Source organism: Mastigoproctus giganteus, chromosome 2, assembly GCF_048544385.1.
Source record: "Mastigoproctus giganteus isolate SK-2022 chromosome 2, ASM4854438v1, whole genome shotgun sequence".
Lineage (NCBI taxonomy): Eukaryota > Metazoa > Arthropoda > Arachnida > Uropygi > Thelyphonidae > Mastigoproctus > Mastigoproctus giganteus.
The window spans coordinates 207,959,730-207,980,308 of record NC_143576.1 but is presented as its reverse complement, the minus strand read 5'-3'; the positions used below and the strand labels follow the sequence as shown (position 1 = coordinate 207,980,308).

Genomic DNA, 20,579 nt, shown 5'->3' with positions numbered 1-20,579 from the left:
AAGTCTTGCCTGACCAACTTGATTGGATACTATGATGCAGTCACAAAAGAACTGGATGCAGGGAATAACTTTGATATTATATACTTGGATCTTAGAAAGGCTTTTGATACTGTTGCACATGGAAGACTGCTACACAAATTGGAGCAGTGTGACATTGGAGGCAAATTGCTGCTATGGATAAAGGGGTGGTTGAGGGGGAGAAGACAGAGAGTGGTAATCAATGGACACTGCTCATCGTGGACTAATGTTATTAGTGGAGTCCCTCAGGGCTCAGTGTTGGGTCCATTATTGTTTTCTGTATTTATAAATGATATTGATGATGGTATATCGGGCTTAATGTCCAAGTTTGCAGATGCTACAAAGGTTGGCAGGGTTGTCAAGGACACTACTGACACTATGCTGCTGCAACAGGATCTGGAAAGGTTGAGCAGATGGGCTGAGAGGTGGCAAATGAAGTTTAACATTGACAAATGTAAAGTACTACACATGGGAAAAAGCAACCCCAGAGCAACGTATCAACTCTGTGGTACTACACTGACAGTGGTAGAGAATGAAAGGGACTTGGGGGTGATTGTGCAGGCAGATATGAAGTTCTCTGAGCAGTGCAGACGGGCTGCAAGAGTAGCTCATGGAGTTTTGTCAATGATATACAGGAATTTTTCCAGCAGGGATAAGGAGGTGATTATTCCATTGTATAAGCCAATGGTCAGGCCACACCTAGAGTACTGTATACAGGTCTGGAGGCCTCATTTCAAGAAGGATGTAGAGCTGCTGGAACGAGTACAGAGAAGGGCAACAAGATTAGTGAATGGAACAAAGGGGTGCTCTTACGAAGAAAGGCTTAAGTTTTGCAAATTACAGTGTCTGGAGACTAGGCACCAGCGAGGTGATCTGATAGAGGTGTATAAAGCCTTGAATGGTTTAAGCATGCTCAATGCTGATGGGATTCTTCCTCTAGCTCAGAAAAATCACCTGAGAGGGCATAAATTCAAATTGAGGAAAGACAGATGTAGGATAGACGTGCGGAAATTTGCCTTTAGCCAGCGGGTGGTTGGTTGGTGGAACAGACTGCCATCCCTTGTGGTGGAGGTTGATAGCCTAAATAAGTTTAAGGCTCAGCTGGACAGGTATTTTGAACGGAACAGAGGGGTGAAGTGGAAGGGTTTTTTTTTTTTTTTTTTTGGCTGATGCTGCATAAGCTTGCTTTCTTGCATCAAATGCCTCTACTAATGCTAATGCTAACACTTAATCCATTAAAAGCCTTATACACTTCAGTCAGGTCTCTTCACAGATGCACAGTTTGCAGGCACTGCAGTACTGAAATATTTCTTGGTAAGAGCCCACTTTTGTATCCCTGATTAATTATTTTGTTCTTCTCTGCTCCCTTTCCGATGAATCCAAGTCATTCCTTCCAAAAATGAAGATGTGGACTCAAAATGCAGTGTAACCATTGTCTTATACAATAGGATAATCATCTCCTTGTTCCTGCTGACAAACTTCTTATATTTCATTGATAGAACCCTATGAGTTGCCCTAGCTGCTTGTTTGCCCTGCTCAGAGACCTTCGTGTCTGACTAAACAAGAACCTCTTCTCAGGTCTTTTTTCTTCTCTACTCAAATAGTATGTTATTCTGGAATTACTCATATGGAGTACCTTTAACAATGTTAAATATCATTTCTCAGCCTAATTTTTTATCTACCTAATTTTTCTAGTTCCTTTTGTAGTAGTATTCCCTGATTCCTGTCATTAACCATCCTACCAACCTTTGTATCATTTGCAAACATAGACATTAAGCTTGATATGGCTTCATCAGTGTCATTAATTGAGAATCAGGGCTTCATCAGTGTCAGTAAATATTGAGAATTAGGGCCCAGCACTTGTTCCTGAGGGGCACCACTAATAACATTGGTCCAAGAGGAGAAGTTAATAACCACCCTCTGTCTTCTGCCACTCAACCATCCCTTTATCCATAGTAGTAGCTTGTCCCTAGTGCCACACACAGTGCTCCAATTTGGTATCTAATATTATTCCCATTACATAAGGGTCCGATCTGATTTGTTCTTCTCTTCTTTGCATTTATATATAAAGGATTTCTTATCTTTTGCCAGTGATTTCTCATAAACTGCCTTTGCCAGCCAGCCAGCCTAACCTTTTCTTTGGCACTATCACAGATCAATTTGTAGCTGTTATAGGGTTCAGTACTTGTTATTGCTCTGAAACTTTTCCATGCTGTCTTTTTCTGCTCGACTAATTCATTATTCATCCAACTTGGAATCCTCCTTGTGGAGTATGTTTTTTTTTAATGGTATACAGGGTGTTTTGAAAATGATGGTCAATAATTGAAAGGTGAAAAGTACAAACTAAAATAAGTAAAAAGTCCCAGTGAAGATTGGGCCACAAATAAACCGTATTCGAGATAATACACATTTTCTGTTAAGGTCTGCCAAAGGGTGGTTTTATTAAACATAAGATAATACATTTTTAATTTTTGGTCTCAACACCACAGGATTTTACAGATGTTACAAAAGATGTTCAAAATGCTTTCCTTGCATCTGTACACAGCTTTGTAGTCTTCTCTGCATTGAGTTGCAAATCCTCTCAAGTATTCCTATGTCATTTCTGATTTGCTGAAAGGTTCCTTCAACCCAATGCTGCAATTCCTTAATGTCAAAAGTGTGCACCAACCTTTTAACATGACCCCAAATACAAAAATCCATAAGATTTCAGTCTGGTGATATGGAAGACCACATTACAGGCCCACCTCTACCTATCCTCTGCTGACCATGCCTTCTAGTTAGATACCGAGTCACAACTTGAGCAAAATGCGCCGGTGCACCATCATGCATAAACCACATATTCTGGTATTGCTGAAGTGGAACATCATCAAGGAAGTCTGGAAGAACATTCTGCAGGAACTGAAGGTACATCTCTCCTATTAGCCTGTTTGGCAGAAAGTGTGGTCCAATTAGACAGTCTCCTAGTAGTTCTGCCCAGATATTCATTAGCAGAGGCATACGATGCAAGAATGCAAGCTTATGCAGCATCAGCCAAAAAAACCCCTCCCATTTCACCCATCCATTCGTTTCAAATGCCTGCCCAGCTCAGCTTTAAATTTATTTAGGCTATCAACTTCCACAAAAAAAAGATGGAAGTCAGTTCTACCAATCAACTACCCACTGGCTAAAGGCAAATTTCCACACATCTATTCTACAACTGGCTTTCCTCAATTTGAATCTGTGTCCCCTCAGGTTCTTAATCTGAGCAAGAGGAAGAATCCCATCAGCATTCAGCTTACTTAAGCCATTCAAGGCCTCATACACCTCAATCAGATCATCTCGCAGGTGGCTACTCTCCAGGCGCTGCAATTTGCAGAACTTAAGCCTTTCTTGGTAAGAGCACCCCTTTGTTCCCCTCACCAATCTCATTGCCCTTCTTTGTACTTGTTCTAGCAACTCTACATCCTTCCTAAAATGAGGCCTCCAGACCTGTACACAGTACTCTAGGTGTGGCCTGACCATTGCCTTGTATAACGGATAATCACCTCCCTGTCCCTGCTAGCAAAATTCCTATATATCATTGACAAGACTCCATGACCTGCCTTGGCAGCCCATCTGCACTGCTCAGTGAACTTCATATTCGACTGCACAATTACCTCCAAGTCTTTTTCACTTTCCACTTCCCTGAGTGTAGTACCACACAGTTGGTACATTTCTCTTCGGTTATTGCTATCCATATGCAGTACTTTGCATGCATTTGTCAATGTTAAACTTCAGTTGCCACTTCCCGGCCCATTTTCCCAACTTATCTAGATCCAGTTGGAGTAGCATACTCTCATTCAACAAGAAAATTTCTGATGTCGTGACTCGTGAATTGCATTAGAATTTTCTTTGGACCAAACGTGACAGTTATGAAAATTAAAAATACCATCACGAGTTAACCCAGCTTTTTCAGTGAACAAAATTTTGTTTAAAAATTGGGGGTTCAGGACACATTGTTGTTGCATCTACTGGCAGAAGTTCACTCTGGGAGGGTAGTCTGTATTGCTTAGACCTTGTACACGCTGGATATGGTAGGGGTACAGTAATTGGCGATGTAAAATTTGCCACAAGGAGGCGAATTTTACATCGCCAAGGAGGGTTGCTCTTACAGAGCAACCCGTGTCGAAATTCCTGGATTTTGTTCTATTCTTTCTAACACCCTTTTGGTGCCTCTGTAGCCAGATGGGCAGGAGCAGCAGTGCGTAGCACACGCTTCTTGATCAGACCGTGGTTCAAGCCCGTGACCACCAAATACGGAGAATGCAAAAAGGTCAGGGAATGACCACTGCATATCCCCAGAGCAATATGGCCTTAGTTGCTAATGCTCCTAAAAACCAAAATAACAACAATAACAACACCCTTTCATCAACATCATGCTTCTGGGCCTACCTGCTCATACTCCATGTTCTCTAAGGCATTGATGTAACCTGATGAATGCATGCCTTTTGCACTGTCTTCAGCGGAGAAATGCTTTTTGGTACAAACGTGAAGCCTCGAGTGCACTGCTGTTCGCTTTACCATACATGAAGTGCATGTCTGCATACTCTTTGTTGCTGTAACCTCTTTCAATGTTGACTATCCTTTGACAAGTACAGTATGCCTACTATGTTTCAGAGCATTGAGAGAGGGGAAAGGGAGAGAATGACCATAACCTAACCCAAACAAACAAGTCATTGGTGGAACCCATCTAGAAATGTGCAATATCCCAAAAACGATTCACTGAAGGAATGTTTACTAGGCTTTTTTTTTTGCATATTGTAATTTGTGCAGTTCACCTTTAAATTATTGACTATCACATTTGAAATACCCTGTATATGCATTCAAGGCTTTTGTGATTAATGCTTTAAAGGTATACCATAATTCAATTGTATTTGCTCTCTGTAAGATAACTACCCAGTTAATAGAGGTAGACTGACCATAAGGCTTACAGGGGAAACCCAGTGGGCTGCAGGCCGGTGTGATTTTGGCCATAAACACTAGTATGAGGCCACTACAAGTTTTCCTCAGTAAGCATTTTTGACCCAGTCCACCTTTGAATAGAGGCCATGTAGCACCTTAAGCCGTCGTAATTTCCTTTCCTAAAATTATAACTCATTTTTTGCCTTTAACTACTAGAGGGGAACAGGTATCCTGTGTGTTATCAGACACTCAGCCTAAAACACTGATGGATCCAATATCTCTCTATTACAGAAGATTTAGGAGAAGTCCGGTTGGCCTGCCTCCCTAAAATCCACTCATGCACACCTTCTCGATGGTAAGCCCTGTTACGTCACTTAGGTGGCAACGAACGTGTAGAGTGGTTCTCTTCAAGACGCCTGGTCAGCGTGAAGAGGAAAAGACCAAACCCTCCAGCAATGAGAGCACAACAATACAAATGGCCCTCAGTCCCCAGCAGCTTTCACTCTCCCTCTTACGGCAGCGAGAGGATCAGAGTGGAAGCAGAGGGTGCTAAGAATCTCTGGGTACGACCAGGCTGCCATGCACGGAAATTGAACTTGGCCTGTTATAACGCACGATCACTCATCGGTGAAGACAGGATGTTAGAGCTGGAAAAGGAATTAGAAAATGTGAATTGGAATATCATCGGTTTGGCTGAAACAAGAAGAAGAAATGAATCACTTATAAGTTTATCAAGTGGAAATCTGCTGTACACCAATGGAAACAGTGAAAGGAGTGAAGGTGGAGTTGGGTTTCTGGTCCATAAAGATTTTAAAAACAACATTTTGGAATTCAGAAGTACATCACCAAGGGTGTCAAGACTAATACTCAAGATTTCTAAGAGGTACAAGCTAAAGATTATAATGATTTATGCACCAACATCGAGCCATGATGATGAAGAGGTTGAAGAAATGTACACTGAAATTGAGAGTCTTCTAGATGAGCAGAAAACCCACTACACTATTATTATGGGGGACTTCAATGCTAAGGTTGGAAAAAGGCAAAACAGCACAGAAAGAGGAACCATAGGAAATTTTGGAATTGGTGAAAGAAATAAAAGAGGTGAAAGACTTGTGGAATTTGCAGAATCTCAAGGAATGTCAGTAATGAACACTTTTTTCAAGAAAAGGGTGAACAGAAAGTGGACATGGAAGAGTCCAAATGGATTAACAACTAATGAAATTGACTTCATCCTCACTAACAGAAGATATATTGTGAATGATGTTACCGTCCTGAATAAGGTAAATGTTGGAAGTGATCACAGAATGGTAAGATGTACACTTGATATAGATGTAGGAAAGGAAAGGAAAAAACTGACTCGAGTAAATAATACAAAGGTCTTTGAAATAACAGAGGAGGAGAAAAAGCAGTATGTACTGGAACTTAAGAACAAGTTTGAGCTTTTGCAGACTGCTCAGGACCAAGATATCGACGAGGAATATTACAACTTTCTGAAAGTGATAAAGCCCAAGAAACCTGTAGGGAAACAGAAATCCAAAGAAGAAAAAATTAGTCAAGAAACACTTGTCATGATGAACCAAAGACGACAAATGAAGAGCAAGAAAAACACTGACAGGGAGAAAATTGAGTATACTGAATTATGCAAAGCCATTAGAAAGAGACTCAGAGAGGACATAAGAAGATTTAACACAAGAAAAGTTGAACAAGCATTAAGGGAAAACAAAGGATTTAAATCAGCAGCCATAAGCAGTAATACAGGAAGACAAAAGATACTGAAACTGAAGAATAGCGATGGTGTACTTATAAACAGCAGAGAAGGCATAATTCAAATAGCAGAAGACTACTATAGAGAATTATATAAGGAGCGAGGGAATGATACTAGCAGTGGGGAAGATGGATTGCAAAGTAGCAACACATACGACATACCCGATATTCTTCCCGATGAGGTAGAACATGCATTGAAGAAAATGAAGAATCGGAAAGCCCCGGGGGAAGATGAAGTTACTGTAGAGTTGTTAAAATTGGGAGGAAGAGACATAACACAAAAACTGGCAAGGCTCTTCACAAAGTGCATTAGAAAAGGTGTGATGCCTAAGCAGTGGAATAATGCAATCATAGTTTTGTTGCATAAGAAAGGAGATAAATCAGAAATTGGAAATTATAGACCAATTAGCTTGTTATCCCATATCTACAAGTTGTTCACAAGGGTCATTACTAACAGATTAGAAAGAATACTTGATGAGAATCAACCGAAAGAGCAAGCTGGCTTTAGGACAGGATTCTCAACTATGGATCACCTTCACGTAATATCACAGCTAATGGAGAAAGCAAATGAATATAAAACACCATTATGCCTGGCATTTGTGGATTATGAAAAGGCATTTGACTCCATACAGCATAAGGCAATGTTTCGGGCACTGGAAAGACAAGGCATAGATACTCCATATATTATGATTTTGAAGAAAATATATGAGAGTGCTACATCCTTTATTAGACTAGACAAAGACAGTAGGAAATTTAAAATCGAGAAAGGAGTTCGACAAGGAGACACAATATCTCAGAAGCTGTTTACTGCTGCCCTTGAGGAAGCTTTCAGAAGATTAGACTGGTCGCAGAAAGGAGTCAATGTGAACGGAGAGTACCTAAACCATTTACGATTTGCAGATGACATTGTGGTCATAAGCCACGATCCCAAAGAATTAGAGGAAAATCTTAATCAGTTATGCACAGTTAGTAAGGATTTTGGACTAAAGATGAATATGGCTAAAACAAAAGTAATGATGAACAAGTATGCCACGGAAAGGGAAATAATGATTGAAGAAGCAGTAATTGAAAAGGTGGAGTCATATACTTATCTGGGACAAGTTATTAGCTGTAATAATGATAAATGGCTGGAAGTCAAGAGAAGAATAAATTTTGGATGGATAGCATTCAGGAAATATAGTCACATACTGAAGAGCAATATCCCAGTTTGTCTGAAACATAAAATAATGAATCAATGTATACTCCCCACCATGACTTATGGAAGTGAAACTTGGGCACTCACCAAAAGAATGGAAGAGAAGCTAAGAACTACACAGCGAAGAATGGAACGAATTATATTGGGAATCAGACTGTTAGATAAGAAGAGAAACACGTGGATTAGGCAGCAAACTCAAGTAAAGGACATTCTTATCAAAACTAAAGAACTAAAATGGTCTTGGGCAGGACACATAGCTCGAAGACGATGACAGATGGACTAAGAAAATAACAGAATGGTACCCAAGAGGAGCTAGAAGAAAACCTGGAAGACAAAGGCGGAGATGGATAGATGAAATTCATGAGTTTTTGAGTAGTAAATGGATGGCCAGTGCTCAAAACAGAAGGAACTGGAAAGTTGCTGGAGAGGCCTTCATCCTGCAGTGGATTGAAAATGGCTGATGATGATGATGATGACCTCTCTCTTCATCGTTCATCATAGAACTCCATGATCACTTCCTGTTACCGGTTCCTCTACTATCAACCCTATTATATCATCTGGTTCATGGGTGATGATCAGGTCTAGAATATCCTTTTCCCTAGTACTTTCTCTGACATGTTGATACAAATAACAATCATCTGGTTGATTTAAAAATTTTGTCTCCCATGTCGAGTTTCCTTCCCATTTGCTCCAATCAATTAAAGGTAAACTAAAATCACCCATAATAAGACATTCATGCTTACTTGCTCATTCCATTTGCATGTTGAGGCTCTCGTCATAATCTTCACAATCACCTGGCTGGTAGAGTATTCCCACTCTCATTATAGTTGCTTCCAACTATCTCACACCATACAGATTCTATATTAGTATGCGAAACATCTGAATCCAGGAAAGCCTTTGTCATGCTTAGGCTGCTTCTGATAAGAAGCATGACCCCATCACCCTTTCTATATGCCCTATCCTTCCTAAATACATTGCACATAGCATACTGATTGGTGTACATGTATACTTGCCTGTACACCAATGGTGTACATGCAAGTATATATGCACCTGTTCTTACTCTTAGTTACCCTAACACAGTCCATGTATTTACTTGCTCCGTGATGACACCCAGCTCTTCTTGAAATCCCTGACACCTTGCTTTCCAGGCTGCTGCAAGTTCCAACAGAAGCAGTGCAAGAATCACTTTCACCTCTGCCTGTTGTTAATCTATTAATCTGTGTATCCCCAAAGCTACCAGTTTTCCGACCCACCTAACACTGCCTCGATAGCATCAGCAAATATTCTTGCACGTTTCTATTTAAGTGCATCCCATCCCTGTAAAAACAGTCTCTCCTGTTAACAAGCATAGACCACACTGAGAAAAATTCTACCCCATTAGTCTTGCACAGTCTCTCCAGGGCCAAATTGTTTGACAAGGCTCTCCTCATATACTCCCTATTTCGTGTCTGGGCAGAATTGCAGAGACTTTCAGATTTAACCCTAATTCGTGACTTTTTTTTTCAACATTGCCCTGGATGTTTAAGTAAGTCAGCAGATCTACTCTTAATGTCATATCAAGTTCCTTAAGTTTAAATAAACTTAAGGAAGGTTCGGACAATTTTGAAAGAATGGGGAAATGTTTTTTTTTTTTTGGCTGTGCTATATAAGCTTTGTTTCCTTATGTCATGTTGCTAACTAATACTAAACTCTTGTCTTTTGTCTTTCTAGAACCAAAATTTTTGGAACTTCAAAGTGAATTTCTAGAAAAGCATTATAATTGTTTTGAAGATATTGAAGAAAACAAGTTAGAATATACTATTGTATTCCAAGAATATGTAAGTAGCACTTATTGTGTTAAAAAGTAACTTTTAGTAGTTAATTATAAAATGTTAAATACACTGGTGTGCAAAGCTTAAGGACCAACACTATTTTTTTAAAGGTTACAACCACAAAATCAAATGAAATAGCCTGTGGCGATTTGCATGACTGTGGCCATTCAGTAGAAAGCTGGTGCACATGCAAACATCTGAATCGTGATGAGAGGGCTCACATAAACAGACAAAAGCAGCAGTTCAGCAGTTATGTGCAAATTAAATGGTGAGCACGATTGTTACAGATGATCGATTGGTTCCATACAGTGCTACAGACAACGAAATGGCCAGTTGACAACATCTGGATGATTTTACCCGGAGTTGAATAATTGGGAAGCTCCAGGAAGGTGGAAGTGCAAGGAGTGTGGCTGCAGAGTTTGGTGTTGCCCAAGCATCATCTCACATGCGTGGTCGGTCTTCGGAACGACAGGTTCAGCTGTTCAAAGGACCAGTGGTGGCCATCCACAAAAAACAACGCCCAGTGATGACCACTATATACTCCTACAGGCCAAGAGGGACCAATACCAGACAGCAGGATCCATTTCAAACCAGCAGCACAGGAACGAGGATATCGCGGTTTACTGTGGCAAGTGGACTGTTTCCCCAACGGCCAGTACGCTGTGTCCCTTTAACACCTGCCCATCCAAGACACCGTTTACAGTGGTGCATCGAACACAAGGACTGGACAGCAGCGCAATGGGGTTAGGTACTCTTTACTGATGAGAGTAGATTCAGTCTCAGCAACAATTCTGGACATCCACTAATCTGGCGAGAGGCTGGCACACGGTATCACCCCGCAAACATCATTGAAAGGGATTGATATGCCGGTCTACGAGTTCTCGTCTGGGGAGGCGTTATCTTGGATGGATGTACACAACTCCAGATACTGGAAGGCGGTACTGTAACCAGTGCACGCTACTGTACTGAGATAATCCTTCCCCATGTGCATCTGTTTCGAGGTGCCATTGGCCCCGAGTTCATTTTTATGGATGATAACGCCACACTGCAGCTGTTGATATGCTTTTGGAAATTGAGGACATTGTTTGTTTGGATTGGCCTGCCCATTCCACTGATCTAAATCCCATCGAACACATATGGGACGCCCTGGGGAGACACCTAATGGCAAGTCCACACCCAACAGAAAATGTTCACCAGCTGAAGATGCCGCTGACAGAGGAATGGACGATGTTACTGCAAGAACTTATGAACAACATTGTTCTATGTATGGACAGGCGGTGCAAAGCCTGCATCGACATTAGGAGTAGCCATATCTCCTACTGAGGACCACCTCTTCCCTTTGTACCATCTTTGGCAGTGATGCATCTGTATCATGGCAGCAAGTGCTGTGTTGCCATTTTTGAATAAAGTCCCTCCATACTGTTTTGTTTCCATTGTTGTGTCAGTGATGTTTCCTTCATCATTTCTGTACCTCACGAGGTTCCTTTGGTATGCTTTTCCCATATCTAGGCCACTCCTATGAGAAGCTACAGGTGAAAACTTGACTGGTCTTTTCTTTCGTAAAGGTGACTACAGAGTTCTCAGACAGGTAACATCATCAGTGGAATCAACATTGAATTCTAAGTGGGAAGCCTTCAGGGACTTAATATTGGAAGCTACTAGGCTTTTCATTCCAACTAAGAAATACTGTTCAAGGTTTAGGCCTAAATGGATGTCAGATGAATTAATGAGGCTCGTGGCAGAGAGGAAAAATGTATGGGATGCATATATAAAGTATCAGGTGACATAGAAGCCTTTGGCAGGTATAAAGTAGTCTGTATTCAAGTCACAAAGGAGGTTACGCAGGCGAAGGCAGATTACCAGAAATCTTTCGCAAAGGATGCAAAGAAAAACAGCAAAGAGTTCTTTACTTATGTAAACTCTAGAAGGAAAGGGATGAATCAGATTGGACCACTTAACATAGACGGGTTGACTATTGATGATCATGCTCAGGTAGCTGATAAACTGAATAAGTATTTTGCTTCTACATTCACACATGAGGAGTTATTCAATGAAGAGAGTTCCAGAAGTTTATCAAATGCTAACAGGGAGCTAAGTGATTTTGTAATAACTGAGAGCAAAGTGGAGGAAAAATTATTGAAGTTAAACATAAGGAAGGTACCTGGGGTGGACGGGATCTATCCAGTTATATTAAAGGAGGCAGCAAAGGAAGTAAGCAAACCCTTAGCCATAATTATGAGAGCTTCCTTGGACTCAGGGGAGGTCCCCATGGACTGGAGCTGTGCAAATGTATCACCAATTCACAAAGGGGGTTCAAAAGGTGACACAAGTAACTACAGACCTGTTAGTTTAACTTGTGTTCCGGGGAAAATAATGGAATCACTGGTTAAAGAAGCATTGCAGGATCATCTGGACAAGACTACAGTAATAGTTAAGATACAGCATGGGTTTGTTAAAGGGAGGTCTTGTCTGACCAATTTGATTGGATACTATGATGTGGTCACAAAGAACTGAATGCAAAAAATAATTTTGATATCATATACAGTAAACCCCCACTATTCGCTGTATCTGTATTCGCGTATTCACGGTCACTGATTTAATATAAAATGAAAAAATGTGAATATAAAAAAATGTGAATTTTAAAGCGCCGTGAATATTTTCCGCCATAAAAAAACATGGGCATGGCTAAATTATCTTTCCCGGTCAAAACAGCGCTCATGGGTGGGGGGAGAGGGGTAACAAAATCGTGAGAGTGGATGTTTCTTGCTAATCCTTATTCAGTATGTGTTATGTGCTTGTCATGGAAGGTTTCATCATTTGCTTTTAATTTATATGCTTATAAATTGAATAAATTTATCAATTTATAAATTGATATGCTTACAAAAGTAATAAATCTACTGTTTTGCAGTGTAAAACAGACTTTTTCAAGTGTGTTAATGGAAGAAAGTGACTTTATTGTGGACAAGTTCTTTCTAACCCGTACAAAAATATGGCCACGAATAACAAGGGAAATGTGAAAAGATCAAAGAAGATGATGACATTAGCAAATAAAATTGAGTTATTTGATAAAATTTCTAATGGTGAAAGTGTCTCCTCAGTGGCAAAACATTATAAAATCAATGAGTCAACGGTACGATCAATCAAGAAATTGGAAGAAAAATCCGCCATAGTGTCCGTGAAAAGGCGCTAATTGCTTCAAAAATTTGCTCTGTAACTCGTGATGTTAAATTAGAAAAAATGGAAAAAGCTTTAAATCTGTGGATAGAAGACCGAACTCAAAATAAAATTCCATTAAGTTCACTCATCATTCGTGAAAAGGCAAAACTCTTTTATCAACACTTTAGCGAAACTGTCGATAGCACTGGCCTGATAAGTTTTTTTAGCTAGCAAAGGCGCCAGTTTGAAAAATTTATTTGAAATTTGTAATAAATATTACATTTAATATTAAATTGTTTCTTATTTTCATTTCAATGCCATATGCTTGCATTTCACTATGTACTGTCTATGTACATAGTCATATTATGAAGGTACATATAATACATACATAGACAAAATTTTAGACTAGGTTTTCTTATATATTTCTTACTTTGGAATGGAACGCCTTTATTACTATGGGAGCCATAACTCAGTATTTGCATTTTCGGTATTCCCGGCATTTCTCAGGAACGTAACCCCCCTCAAATAGCGGGGGTTTACTGTACTTGGATTTCAGGAAAGCTTTTGATACTGTTGCACATGGAAGACTGCTGTACAAATTGGAGCTGTATGGCATTAAGGGTAAGTTGCTACAAGGATAGAGGGATGGCTGAGTAGGAGACGACAGAGAGTGGTAATCGATGGACACTGCTCTTCGTGGCGCCTCCGTAGCCAGGTGGGAAGGAGCAGCAGTGCGTAGCACACGCTTCTTGATTAGACCGGGGTTCGAGCCCGTCACCACCAAATACGGAGCATGCGGAAAGGTCAGGGAATGACCACCGCACTGGAGCAATATGGCCTTAGTTGCTAATGCTCTTAAAAACCAAATAACAACAACAACAACTGCTCTTCGTGAACAAATGTTATTAGTGGAGTTCCCTAGGGTTCAGTGTTGGGTCCATTGTTGTTTTGTATATTTATCAATGATATCAATGAAGGTATATCAGGTTTAATGTCCAAATTTGCAGATGATACAAAGGTTGGCAGGGTTGTTAACGACAGTTAAGACAGTATGCTACTCCAACTGGATTTAGATAAGTTGGGAAAATGGGCTGAGAAGTGTTAACTGAAGTTTAACATTGACAAATGCAAAGTACAACATATGGGTAGCAATAACTGAAGAGAAACGTACCAACCGTGTGGTACTAACTCAGAGAAGTAGAAAGTGAAAAAGACGTGGGGGTAATTGTGCAGTTAAATATGAAGTTTACTGAGCAGTGCAGACGGGCTGCCAAGGCAGGTCATGGAGTCTTGTCAGTGATATATAGGAATTTTGTTAGCAGGGACAGGGAGGTGACTATCCCGTTATACAAGGCAATGGTCAGGCCACACCTAGAGTACTGTGTACAGGTCTGGAGACCTCATTTTAGGAAGGATGTAAAGTTGTTAGAACGAGTACAGTGAAGGGCGATTGGTGAGAGGAACAAAGTGGTGCTCTTACCAAGAAAGGCTTAAGTTCTGCAAATTGCAGCACCTGGAGAGTAGGCACCTGCGTATTCAAGGCCTTATACACCTGATTGAGGTGTATAAGGCCTTGAATGGGTTGAGCAAACTGAATGCTGATGGGATTATTCCTCTTGCTCAGACTAAGAACTGAGGGGGCACAGTTTCAAATTGAAGAAAGATAGTTGTAGAATAGATGTGTGGAAATTTGCCTTTAGCTAGTGGGTAGTTGATTGGTGGAACAGGCTTCCATTTTTTGTTATGGAAGCTAATAGCCTAAATAAATTTAAGGCTGAGCTGGACAGGCATTTGGAACGAATGGAGGGGTGAAATGGGAGGGATTTGTTTTTTTTTTTTTTTTTTTGGCTGATGCTGCATAAGCTTGCTTTCTTGCATTGTATGCCTCTACTAATGCTAATGGTCCTTAAGTTTTGCACACTAGTATATTTAAATTTTTCATCAGAAGCAGCAAAATTTAAAGGAATTAAAAATGTGTTAACACTGATATTTTTATGAAATACTGAATAGATAAAAGGCTAATTATTTAAAAAGTGACATTTTAATAATTGAATTTATTGCTTTGTACAAAATTTTATTAATCTGTAGCAAACTTATATACAGTGGTTAATGATGGCAGTAATTAGGGTATATTCTTTAATAATAGTAATCAGGGTAGGCTGTCCTCTTTAAGAAGATCTTGATAAACTAAGTAGATGGACTGTAAAATGGCAATCGAGATTTAACAGATAAATAAAAAGTACTGCATTTGGGTAGAAGTAATCCCTGAATAACATAACATCTCAGTCCAGACTCAGAATAGTACAGTATGAAAAAGATAGAGTAATAATATAGTCTGATATGAAATTCTCTCAAATAAGCTGCTAGAACAGCTCATGGGGGATTCTGTCAATGATAAACAGAAACTTTACACAGGAACAAAGAGGTGATTATCCCATTTTATAAAGCAGTGGTTAGGCCATGTCCGAAATGTTGCATAGAGCTTTAGAAATCTTATTTTAGGAATGATATAGATCTCTTGGAAAAGGAGCAGAAACAAGCAACAAAATTATTTTGGCACAAAAGTATATTCTTACCAAGAAGGATTTGGATTCTGTAAATTGCAGTCTGGAAACTAGGCATCTGCATGGCGACTTAATTGGAGCATATAAGGCTTTAAATGAGTTAAGTAAACTGAATGTTGATGGCATCTTTACTCCTCGGATGAAACACAAATGGGCACAAACAGTGGCAGATCCAGGTTTTGTGGGCCTGAAGCTTATACAATTTTGGGGCCCCCCTCTTAAGAAAAATATTACAAAATTAGTTACGGAAGTGAATATTTATTTAGAATGAAAAAAGAAATCACAACAAATTACAAATTTAAAAAAGCTGACAAATACCACAAACATCCAAAAATCCAGAAAAATAACATATTTTTATTAATTAACTGCTTGACACACCTCAGTAATACTTTTTTTCCTACAGTTTTTGGCTGTATACTCGTTGATTGCCTCTTCATATAACAACGATTTTGTAATATTTTCTATAGAGAGAACAGAAAGATAATTCAGTCTTTCCTCTAGCATGGCTGATCGAAATTTGTTTTTTTATTATTGATAGTTTAGAAAACTTTCTTTCAGTTTCACAACTTGCTATTGGTAATGTCGTAAATTTTTAGGATTATTATCAAATTTGGTAAAATCTCTGTCAAGTCTCTTTTATATATGAGCTGTAAGATTTCAGGGTATTTCAAGTTGCCTTGTGCAGTGACTAATTTTAAATATTCTTTGTATTGGCAGCACTCATTAATCAGCTTGTTGTCAATGTCCTTGTAGTGGCATATTATGAGTTTTATGATATCTTCATCAATGTCAGTATTTCGTGTAAAATCAGCAAGAAATTAAAATTTTTTCCAATGTGTTCATATGATTCACTCTTCTTCATTAATTGGATTATCACACAATCCAAGAACCTATTTATTACTTCTATTTGAAATTCATCTTTTCCTCTTAATGAATTATTGCTTTTTGTATGATCTGAAAATTTGTTTGTTACAGTTCGCTTCTTGATGTCAGAATAATTTCTATTGATTTCATTGCTCAGCTTTATCACATTTGTTTCATATTCCATTAATTTTTTATCTGAATTTTCTCCCAGTTCTTTAATAAATAAATTTAAAAATTACAAAAGGAGGTACCCTTCATATACATCCAAATCAGAAGTGTGTAATTTCTCACTTGTTTTATTAAACGTTCCAAAACGTTTATCCAAATTGCAGATAAAATGGCATATTTGAGCTTTATCAACTTTTTGAATAAACTTTTTATATCTCATTCGGGTTTCTCTTCTTAGTTTTCGAAAATATATTTTAGTGTCCTTGAAATGTCATTGTACCAAAGTTGCAAGGCTTGAACAGCTTTATAATGGGCAGATTATCTCATTACACTTAGACTGTTTAAAGAAAAATTCAAGTGGCATGTGTGTTTAAAATACTCCATCTACGAGATGAATCTGAAAAGAAAACATAACTTTTGCAAAGTACCGAAGTAGTCAACTGTAGAGGTAGCTTTTTCAACTTAGGTCAACTTAGGTACTGTGGAGGTCACTTTTTCTCCGATGAGATTAAGGGAATGGGGTGTGCATGGCACATATTCTGCATACTTATTAATGTTTTTAAAGAGTGCTTGCAGCCCTTTGTCCTCACCTTTCATAACAGCTGCATTGTTATACGACTGATTGAGAATGTTGTTCAACAGCAGGTTTTTTTTTTTTTTTTTTATGAAAACTCCAAACACAAGAGGTATTAGAACCTATAATACTTAGTACCATGCATGGGTTGGAGGTTGAGAAGACAAAAGAAGATATTTGTTGACAATCGTCCAGAATTTGTTTCACTTTGTTGAATAAAGTCACAGAAAGAAGTGTGATGGAGGGGAAGTTGGAGTGGAAAGAGACAGCAGTCTTAACCGATTGTGGTTAAAATATCACATGGTCAAAAACACATGACCATATGAACACATGGGCTTTGGAAGAGGCCCATGTAAGTGGGGGGGGGGCGCTGAAGCTTAAGCTTCATTAGCTTCACGTAAATCTGCCTCTGGGCACAAATTTAAATTAGAAAAGGATGGTGCAGAATAAATATATGGAAATTTGCCTTCAGCCAAAGAGTAATCATTAGAATAAACTTCTGCCTAGTGTTGTGGAGGTGGGTAGTTTGAATAAATTTAAGAAAGGCTTCGGCAAATAAATTTTTTTTGGGCTGGTGCTATGTAATCTCTTACATCATATTGCCAATGCTAAATAACTAAATAAAATCAAAATTCAGTATAACTATCTTTTATTTTGATCACTGCCTTCAAAAATTCAAAGCTTTTGTCAACAAGTTTAGATCATTTCATTATTAATTGAGTTGCACACAGTCAAAATAATCACCAGAATTTCTTTAGACTCTACCCATTTTGTGCATTGTGGTCACCACTCATTATCAGGGATCCATGAGGTATCTATTTGATACCTCTTGGATCCTTGGCAAGGACCAGGTCAAGGATATTTTGTACTTCTTGTACTTTTACAGCTATATTAATAAATAAGTCATCTGGTCAGTTCAAAAAGCAGATCTCACTTGCTTAATTGGCTGTCTATAATTTTCATTCTAATAAAATGTTAAGTTAAAGTCACCAAATAACAAGGCAGTTTCCTAAGAGATGTTTATTATACTCCTCACAGTTCACAGTTCATTTGGTCTCTAACACACTCTAGCTATTGTCTTTACTTGAATTTGGGTTTCATCAGACTCTGCAATGATATGGTTGCCTTCAGGTAGTTTTTGATATGAGGCATTTTTCCCTCATTCTATTTGTCTCCCCCCCATCTTGTCTGACTCATTATAATGAATCTTTGTCCATTATCTCATTATGGCACCATGTCTCAGTTAATTCTACAATATTAGCTTAATTGACGTGACCAGATGCTGAAAATCGTTGATTTTGTTTACAACATGCCCGCCATTACTGTATAAACAGGTATAAATTTTTATTTTATTATTATTTTTTTTTTACTTTATACTAATCTGATGCCATTATATCTATTTAAACAAGCCATTCTCTATGCCCTGTAACTGCTGGTGATTTTTGTATCAATTTAATTGCCCCTTTCACACAAGTGCTTTCAAGACAGCTTAGTTACATTAGTCCATGCAACTAAGCTGTCTCTTGTATTCTCTCCCAGTTAGCAGTTTCTCTGAATTCTATACTCCATTCCAATGGAGCAGTTCTCTGCTTGTGTGTATGTGAGTTTTATATGTATGCAAGGGTGAGTTGCATAAAGTATCGTAAACAGTTTTCTTATACCAATAATACTAGATTTGCACTTCTCTTTGGAAGTTTATGTTAGTGTTAATATCATAGTAATGGGTACCACCCCATGCACATAATGAGATAAAGGTATTATCACCCAAGAGCGTAAAATGAGATAGTGATAAATTGTTACATGTTTTGAAGGTGCCTGTTGAACACAGTAATTTTTATTTCAGTTTTTTATTATTACATGTTGTCAAGTTATAAAATCAAATATTTACATTTTAATAAAATGAAAAAAGATTGTAGGAATATGAAATATTCAACTTAGGAGAAATATTGAGCTCAGTTGCACTTGTGTGGTTGAGCTTTTAGTAAATATTACTAGTGCTGCAACTTAATTAGTATGCAGCTCTATATTATAAACTCTACCATAGGATATCTTTAAAATACATAATAGTATTAAGGGGAGTATCAGGGTAGTAAACTGTAGAAGACTACTTAGTCCCAACGTTTGACTACAGTAATGTCAGGAGTGTTGTCAATAAAATGGCTGAATTTCAACTCCTGGTTAAGAAAACTAATGCTGATATAATAGACCTAACAGAAAAGTGGTGCCACCGAGAAATTGGGGATGGTGAGTTCCACTACGGTATGTATAATGTATTTAGGGAAGATAGAAGAGGTGGAGTGGTCATGCTTTTTATCAAAAGCAGACTGAGCACAAAAAGTTTTTACTGAGTCTGAAGTTATGTCTGCCATCTGCATAGTATGAGTTAATCAAAGGCAAAGGAATAATGAGAGTGGAAGTAATCTACAGACCAGGAGATTGTAAAGAATATGACGAGAGTCTTTACATGCAGATGGAATGGGCAAGCAAGCGGGAATGTCTTATTGTGAGTGACTCTAATATACCTCAGATAAATTGGAATAAGTGGGAGGGAAACCCACGATGGGGAAAAACTTTTTAAAATATATTAGATGATTATTATTTGTGCCAGCATGTTAAGGAAAGTACTAGGGGTGAGAATGTTCTTAACCTCATCATTACTAACGATTCAGATGACATCACAGGGCTTAAAGTACAGCAACCATTGTCAGAAAGTGATCATGCAATCATCAGCTGGAAGATGGAGAAAGTTGTTACAGTATTTAAAGGTAAAGGCACATGTTTTAACTGCAGAAGAGGAGACTTAGACAGTTTAAGGAGCTATATGGCATCTGTGAACTTGGTGGATTGCCAAGGGATGGCAAATACATTTGAATTATGGAATACTTTTAAAGCAAAAATCAGAGAAGCCATGAATGCATACATACCTTTAAGAAAATATTGCAGAATGCTGAAATGGATGACTGTGGAGCTGGCTGGAGAAATAGAGCAGAAAAAGATAGCATGTGACAGTTACAAAGCAATGAAAAGTACTGAAGCGTACAACAGGTACAAGTTAATCTCTAATAGTACCACAAATAGGTCAGGGAGGCCAAGGCTGCATATGAGAAAGCATTGGCTAAGGGGACAAGGAATTTTTCATTTTTCATATATGTGAATACAAGCAAGAAAAAGGTAAATCAGATTGAACCCTTGTGTACAGGGTGTGGGAAAGTCTTAGACAACCCAGCTGATGTTGGAGATGAACTGAACGAGTACTTTGCATCTGTTTTTACTGATGAAATACCCTTTATGATGAGAAGAGTCTGTGTGAGTGAGGCTGAGCCATATGAAATTAGCGATGTTGTAATTACTGATGATTGTTTATTAGAAAAACGTTTGAGCATAAAGGCCAGTAAAGCTCTCACAGTTGATGGCATATACTCTGTAGTTTTGAGGGAGAGTGCGATGGTGTGTATTGAACCACTGAGGTTAATGATGAGGGTATCTTTGGACTCAGGGGGAGATTCCTTTAAATTGGAGAAGTGCCAATGTATTGCCAATATATA

The 20,579-nt window shown here is 38.6% G+C and overlaps 1 protein-coding gene across 1 annotated transcript in view; it reads left to right on the top strand.

The window, feature by feature from the left end:
- Window positions 1–20,579, top strand: part of LOC150090016 (ADP-ribosylation factor-like protein 2-binding protein) — an 88,543-nt gene that overhangs the window by 27,765 nt on the left and 40,199 nt on the right. Inside the window, exon 4 of the mRNA XM_090368938.1 lies at window positions 9,608–9,714. Within this exon, the coding sequence (XP_090225064.1) occupies window positions 9,608–9,714 (107 nt within the window). The remainder of the gene's footprint in view (window positions 1–9,607; window positions 9,715–20,579) is intronic.